The 8,123-nt window shown below is 43.8% G+C and overlaps 1 protein-coding gene across 3 annotated transcripts in view; it reads left to right on the top strand.

Moving 5' to 3' along the window:
• Positions 1 to 1,559: 1,559 nt before the first annotated feature.
• kiaa1217 (KIAA1217 ortholog) overlaps positions 1,560 to 8,123 on the top strand; it is a 53,179-nt gene continuing 46,615 nt past the window's right edge. For all 3 annotated transcript variants that reach the window (XM_054745790.2, XM_015957591.3, XM_015957590.3), the window contains exons 1-2: positions 1,560 to 1,883; positions 5,285 to 5,475. In XM_054745790.2, the coding sequence (XP_054601765.1) occupies positions 5,361 to 5,475 (115 nt within the window). In that variant the 5' untranslated portion in view covers positions 1,560 to 1,883; positions 5,285 to 5,360. The remainder of the gene's footprint in view (positions 1,884 to 5,284; positions 5,476 to 8,123) is intronic.

The following is an 8,123-nucleotide window of genomic DNA, read 5'->3' as shown; positions in this document are numbered from 1 at the left end:
TGGAAAAGGCTGTTTATAATCAAATTATGCCACATCTGAACAATTTTGGGGTCTTGGATAAATTTTAGTCTGGTTTTAGACAATATCACAGCACAGAATCCGCTCACATCAGGGTTTTTAATGGTATTATTTTAGCCACTGATTCCGGTTCCCATGTTGCCCTGGTGATGTTGGACCTCTCAGTTGCATTTGACATAGTTGACCATGACATTTCATTGTCCCGCCTTGAGAATTTGGTCGGCATTAAGGGATCTGCGCTTGACTGGTTCTGCTCCTACTTTGACAACAGGTCTATTAGAGTTAGAATGGACGACTGTTCATCTCCCTCTGCTGCTCTTCCTTGGGGCGTGCCACAGGGTTCTATCCTCGGACCCCTTTTATTTAGCATTTATATTCTTCCACTGGGACTAATCTTTAGGAAGTTTAACATTAACTTTCATCTTTATGCGGACGACTGCCAGATTTATGTTCCATTGAAGACTTTTACCTCCATCCAGCCGCTCCTTGATTGCCTGAGTGAGGATAAAGACTGGCTGTCAGCAAATTTTCTGCTGCTGAATGGTTTTAATACCGAGTTTATTGTTTTTACTCCTAATGGCTCGTCTTCCTCCGCTCCTGATTTTTCTGCTCTTCCTTTTAAAATTAGTCAAACAATTGTTAATCTTGGAATTAAAATGGACGTGGCTCTAAAAATGGACCCTCACGTTAATCACATGGTTAAATCATGTTTTTATCAGTAGAGACGTCTTTCCAAACTAAAACCCATTCTGAATCGGCGCCACCTCGAGACAACCATTCACGCTTTCATCACCTCAAGGTTGGATTACTCCAATGCATTTCTGTTTGGCATTTCATAAACCGCATTATCTCGCCTTCAGCTGATACAAAATGCGACAGCAAGATTTCTGACCAATACTGGCCGTCGGCAGCACATCACTCCAATTTTAGCAAGACTTCACTGGCTTCCTGTGCACTACCGTATACGTTTTAAAATTTTATTGTTTGTTTTTAAGGCGTTGAATGGCTTAGCACCACCTTACATATCCAAGTTACTCACTCCTTATGTGCCAGGCAGGACTCTCCGTTCAGGTGACCTACACCTACAACAGATTCCCCGTCTACGCTGCAAAACCCGTGGTGAACGAGCTTTTTCTGTCTGCGCTCCGAAACTCTGGAATGATCTCCCGCTGAATATCAGACTCTCCTCCTCCATTGGGGGGTTTTTAAGTCTCACTTAAAGACTTACTTTTATTCCCTTGCTTTTACTGCCTAGTTATTTTATCGATGGTTTATTTACACTGTTCTTTTACTGATTTTATTGACTTCTCTTGTTTGGTTCTTTGTGCTAGGCTCTAGCAGTTTTATTCTTTTATATTATTTGTTTAACCGTATATGTTTTTACCCCTGTACAGCACTTTGGTCAGTTCACATGCTGTTTTTAATTGTGCTTTATCAAATAAATGGAATGGAATGGAATGAAAGAATCACAAAAATGCATTGGCCAACGCTAGAATTAGGTGTTTCCAGTGTCAGTGTGCTGTGATAGTGGGACAAGGGCATGATTGTGTTGTCAATGGCGCTGACAGAGATGCCCTAACTCGTCTGTGAGTCACGTCATTCTGCTGACAAGTTGGACTTCAGGAGCTTGTCAGACAGGTAAAGCAGGCATTATTGGCTGAGGTGGAGTTACGCTGTAGCAGGCTCCTGTGACAGCTGTGGAAGAGAGGTGGGTCTGCTGGCGTACTCGATTGCGAGAAGAGAAACATGTCTCTGAATCCGGCCAAGGGCCGATGTGGACCAAAGGAACAACCAGTGAGAAGTCTCAGAGCCACATTTTAGCACCTACAGCGGACTAGTTTTGTTGCTGGCCCTTGTCTCTGCGGGTAAGTAAAGAACAAAACTACAGATTTTATTTACTGTGTTTTATTTACACCGAAGACTTTTCCTGCTGCCTCTGAGAGAAGAGAACCTTTAAGCAGCGTGTGACTCAGCAGCAGTTAGACGGAACATTCTCAGACTTTGGTCTGAGCTGGAGCTTGTTTGGTTTACGGAGGCGGCTGACCGGGTGTTTGTTCTGCTGTCACACTTCATCTGACATGACTGCTGCAGCAGTTAGTGACGGCAGTCTGTGTTCTTACTTTTTGTCCTGGCTGCACCATTCTGTCACCTGGAGCTGAGGATGTCACAGGCCTTTGTTATCTGCTGTAGCTTGCCGTACAGCTCATGGTTTCTGTATGGAGGCCATTCAGAAAACGTGTCTTTACTGGTTTTTACTAAACAATTGTCCAGGATTTAGCTGCTTGTCAATCCAGAGCTGTTCTCCATAACACACACACACACACACACAACACACACACACACACACACACACACACACACACACACACACACACACACACACACACACACACGTTATGACAGATGTTGGTTCCATTTATTTTGTGTTTCACTTCTTAAACAACCCACAGCAAACTGTTAGTTAGTAGGGAAACAAACAGCATTAAAAAAAAACAGAAATCTCATTCATTCAACAGTTAGACACTGTTTCTGTCTCTTCAGAGGCAAACTTGTTCTTCCTGTCCCTCCTGGTCCGAGAAATCCACCATCCAAACTCACAGACCCAACTGGGTCCCCTCCTTATATCGTTAAAGGTACAATGTGTTGCATAACAGTCTGATGTCTCAGTCTTGTTGAAAGGAGTTACTTCGAAACTGATTTTCTTCTCAGCTGACAGGGGGCCTGAAGGGGAGGATAGTTTTTGTTCTCCGTCTGTGAGCGTGCAGGGTCAGCGCTGCAGCGCTGGCATTTGTAATTCAACAACATTGTTTAGTAAAGATCTCAAGCCAACAGGTGCAGCCCAGAAGTTATTTGTAAGCCTAAGAAGCATCTTTTTATTTCACTCTAATATCTGGTAAAGAAGGCTAGAGGCTAACGTTGAGCTAACAATGCTAATAGTGAATTAGGAGCAAATCGTCAGCTCTAACAATCAAGTTAACTCAAGCTACTTTTTTTCAATTCCCAACAACTTGATAATACAGTGAAACATATTTATGTCATCAACATATACATATATGGACAATGGGTTTCCATAGACTCCAATAACACGTTTTTGAAGAGAAATGGGAGGTGGCCACCACCGCCATTTTGACCGTGTCACAGGCTCCGTCAAGCCCAGACAATTCCACAAAAGGGAAGAGAGGTGGGGCTGTAAGGCTGGGATCAACTGACGACACCCGGTCGAACTAGCTACAAGCTAACCTGAAGCTAACCCAAAGCTAACGCAGAGGTGGGAGCTAAGCTAACGGAGGTAGCAACCTAGCTACAACCGGAGTTAACTGTGCACAACACCAGAGCTTCTGAGTCAGAGATACGCCGGGCTGACCGCTGGGTAAAACCGGGTGGAACACAGAGGTCTCTGAGAGCTCCACAAGCCGGCAGCCGCACAGCAGACAAGCGCCGCTGCGAACAGACAGAAATGCGCCGAGCTGCGGCGAGGGGAGAACGGGTGGAAAACATCGGTCTCCCGAGAGCTCCACAAGCCGATAGTCGGAACCCAGCTCCACCAACATGTTATATTTCAACCCATTTTCTAAAGTGCAGCATTATGTTAAATGCACTGGGTTTTACCCTATTACATTTAAATTTCATGGTTAAACAGTACATGTTAAAATCTAAGCTCAGCTCGGCAGTGACCTAAAATACATAAATATAATTTTACTTACCGAAAAAAATGAAGTGGAGACTCCTTGGACGCTCTGTTAGTGCAATTAATGCCACAGCAAGTCATTTTGTCCAACAATTGCACAAAAAATATCCTAAAAGAACCCACAGACGCTACAACTAATGGTCTAATTTGAGAGACTGAAACTGACAGAACAGTTTTCGGGCGAGGCCGAGGCTCAGGCTGAGGCCTTTCCCCAGAGCTAGCTCTGTGGTCATGTGGGTCTGATGCTCATTAATTATACAGAATTTTAGGCTTTTAATACACTTAAACAGAAGAGTGAGAAAAAAATTCACCCCCCTCAGAGTTGTCATGAGTGTAAACTAGATCATTTAAACCAAAAACATGTTTTGGTACCAGGCTGTAAACATGTTTATTTCTGCTGTGAAATTGGTATTTTTAACATGAGAGTCAATGAGGATTTGCTCGTTTCTGATACCAGCCCCTAGTGGATGAGGGTGGAACTGCAATTTATTTCATTGTGTAAGGCCGAGCTGAGCTGAACCGGAGCGAGAGTTCGGGATGTAGCGTGTTTTTAAACCCAAGCGCGGAGTGATTGACGCTGGACAGACTGACACGCGGTTTGTTCTAGGAGTCAAACCGTATAATGACTGGAGAGCACGGCGGCTCCAAAAGGTACCAAGCTGACTTACTTTGAGCCGGCAGGGTGAGTAGCACGGGCTGATCTGGTCAGAACGGACTGAGTGATCGGGTTGGATCTGGTCGGAACTGGGAGCACAGTTCGGTTAGAACGATGACTGAGTGGTTTGGCGTTGAGCTGTACTTCCTTATGTAGATGTTGCGGGTGACGTGGGCCGGAAGACTGGCGCTGGCTGGGTAGTGGAGTTCGGTTGGCCTGAGTGAGTGTGTGGTCCTCCCCCGGAGGATGTCGAGGGTTGTGAAGGAGGCAGCGTGACACATTGGCCTCAATTTCTGTCCCGCATTGTGGGGGCTTGATTTATGTACACATAAACTCACTGTGTATGACTCATCTTCACTCGTCATCTAGAGTCCTCTGGTGGTGATCTGTAACTGGCAACAGCCGTGAAACTCACAGAACAGTAGTGGAAAAGTCACCCGTTTGTTTAGAAAATGGGCTGCAGTACCCAACTTTGACCACAGGATGTCATTCTTACTCATTGCACCTTTAATGATCAACTAGAGGATAGTGCTCTGACACAAATGACACCAGGTCAGCACAGCTGTCCACAGAAGCTTCACAGTGAGAGGCGGGAGACACGCTGAACAAGTCTTCACCGGGAGACACGATACACACACAGAGGATTTTTGGCGAGCAAAGGATTTCTGATGGTTTATTTCTCTGCGTTTAATCTCCTGGCAAGTACAGTGCAGATGGTGTGACAGCCTGCCCTAGCTGTCAGATCCAACCTGAGAACTTCTCATGGCTGATTGGTGTGTTTCTAGAGAACATCTGGGGAGGTCCCAGGTTAGGGTCCGAAACTAACGATAGCAGGATTGTTCTTAATGATCTGGTCCTTGCTTTGGGCAGCATCGATTGCTTAATGGATCCTTCTGTCAATCACACGTTTGATTCTTGTCCAGGTGAGTAGTCTCTGAAAGCCTTCACTGCCCAGCCGCGGTGGACCTGGCTAAAGAACAGGACTGTCTGGCTTTGAAGATGATGTCTGATGGAGAGTTGCTGCATTCAGGAAACATCTTTACACGAGGCTGTAGAACCAGAGCAAGTCTGCCTGCGGGTCACTCAAGTTACCAAACAAGAGACAGATCAACAGGTAGGAGAACCACGTGCACACACCTGACACAGTCCACACGGTTCCTCCCCTGTGGTTATCACTCACTCACTCACTCACTCACTCACTCACTCACTCACTCACTCACTCACTCACTCACTCACTCACTCACTCACTCAACTTTAGCTCGATATATCAACCGTATTTATCTAACACCAGTAATGAACAGGTGTCCGCCTGAGACGTCATAATTCAGAGTCTCAAACATTAAAAGAATCAGTATGAAGAACTGTTTGTGTGTTCTTCAGCTGGAAATAACCAGATTAGATCATCTTCTACATGGATGAACTTCAATTATGCAAACCATGTTTTTAGAGACCCTTTATGTTGACAACACTTCCTGAAAACAAAGGAAATGCTATGAGAAGCTGTAGGAACATGATATAGATATTATTTACATGGAATTCTGTGGTTATTTACATGCGTAAATATCACCTGCAGCAGGTAAACGTGGCTCTCCCTCCAGAAATCAAGTGCAGAAGTTCTGAATATTTATTCTGCAATAAATGTTTCACATGAACTTTGCAGCCGCCAGGAATGGTCGGTTTTCCACCTACAGTCTGACCTCTTCAGTATCTGGCCATTTGGAGACATAAGTTTTAACCGGTGCTTTTAATCTGCAAGAAAGATATTGTTGCTTGTCCTAAGGCCCTCGCAAGCTCACCCTTATCTATGTAACGGAATTGAAGTGATGTAACTATCTAAAGTTGTAGTTTAATACACTGTTAGTAGTTCACTTTTTATAAACAGAAGAATAGGCTGTTTTTATCATCAGGGAGTTTAATTAAACACTCTGTATTGACTTTGAGACAAGAAAAGAGAGAGATGGGATCGTTTGAGAATCTTTAATTTCTGAATTATAAATTCTAACAATCTACCAGGACTACTCTGTGATGGATGAGAATGGATTCGGATGTTGTGTTGGTGCGTGTGTGTGTGTGTGTGTTTGGTTCAGACTCCTTAGGCTGACGTAAAGGAATCTGGTCATCTTTGTTATGACTAGATATCACGAGGCTTATAAAGTGATGACATGAGCCGCTATTTTGCCGTGTACGTACCCAGTGGGGGTCTCCCAGGTAGATCAGGAAATGCCAGGTCCAAGAACCTCGGATGTACGCTGGAGCTGTCGGTGCAGCGGTCACAACGTTTCAAAGCCCGTCTGGAGGGTCGACCCCGGTACCGTTCGTCGGCGTCAGCAGGTGCTCTTATTTTGAAAGGACGTCGTCTGGTTGTTAAACGACGAAAATCTCCCGTTTCACAGTTCTTAGTTTAGAGAAGAAAACACATCTGGCCAGGCTGCGCTTTTCTTTAGGATGATGGTGAATAGAACTGAAGTCAAAATGGAACTGCCTTTAAAATGGCGTTGCCTTGTTTTATATCTCTGAATTGTTTTAAGTTTCAGTAAAGTGGATTGGACACTTGAAGTCAACACCAGATTCTCCTGCGGCAGCCGAAAGCTCTGATTGGTTGGAACAATGTGTCATGCGTTTCTATGGAGATGAGGATCAGTATGTCTGTGCCGTAGTCCTGTTTTCATTAAACATAATTCATGACATATTTATTTCACAGATCATTCACTTGATTATTGTTGATCAACATCTGTTGTGCTTAATAATTTTAATCACAAATAAAGTACTTTGATTAAGTAAAGTTTCTTCTTCTCCTTCGGACTCTTCTCCTGGAATGTAAACAGTCTGAGGAACACCCGACCTTGGTTTTTCTACATGGTGTTATTGTGCACAGGGGACAGCTGTATGGAGTTGAAAACCATGAACTTCATAACCTTACATCTAAGACTGTTTTTATTCACAGAACAAGAAGGATGAACTGATTAAATCATATAAGGAAATGCGCTTTTATAGTATAATTTTATAACGTTATAAATAATGAAGTGTTAAAATAATGATGACATGGAATGAACAATATGGTTAAATGAAATGTTTTGATTAAGCTGTGCTTAAATTACTGAAGTTGAAATAAATATTATTATTACACTAAGGATTAAATGAAATACATGACCCGTATATTTAATCAGCGCACTGACTGGACAAGACACACTCACCATATCTCCATGATGCAAGTTAGAATTAACGTCACTGCACATAGATATTTTCTTATCCACAAAATCAGCATCTTCATATCTGAGGGAGGTGTGTATCTGAACTTTTTGGCAAAACCCCTTTACAGGGTAAGTTCTGATTTATCTATAAACCAAGATGTGGCCATTATTTATAACATCATCACTTCCTGAGTGATTCAGTTGAGCTAACTCTGACTGGCCATCGGAGGAAGCCTCTTCTCCCATCGCATCTTTTGACGAGCTGTCAAAACCTGTTGCGTGCTACAGCTGACCGCAAACGGTTCCTTCAGAACAAAGTTGGACCAGCTTCGACTTCTTAAGAGTCCTCCATAGATGCAAATAACTATCTGTCATGACCTGGAGACATCTCGAGACCGGTCTAGTGGCACTGCGGTTTCTTTTACGGGCTTCGGTACCTCTGGGGTCCCCGGACCTCAACACATTCCGGATCTACCACGGGGGTCTTCGAAGGGTACCTAGACTCGACAGATTGCGTCTGATGTGGTTTTATAAACCATCAACTATAGTTATAGCAGACCAAATTCACTCC

The sequence above is a fragment of the Nothobranchius furzeri genome, chromosome 11, assembly GCF_043380555.1.
Source record: "Nothobranchius furzeri strain GRZ-AD chromosome 11, NfurGRZ-RIMD1, whole genome shotgun sequence".
NCBI classification, from domain to species: Eukaryota; Metazoa; Chordata; class Actinopteri; order Cyprinodontiformes; family Nothobranchiidae; genus Nothobranchius; species Nothobranchius furzeri.
The sequence above is the reverse complement of the archived record's forward strand: the minus strand, read 5'-3'. Positions and strand labels throughout refer to the sequence as shown.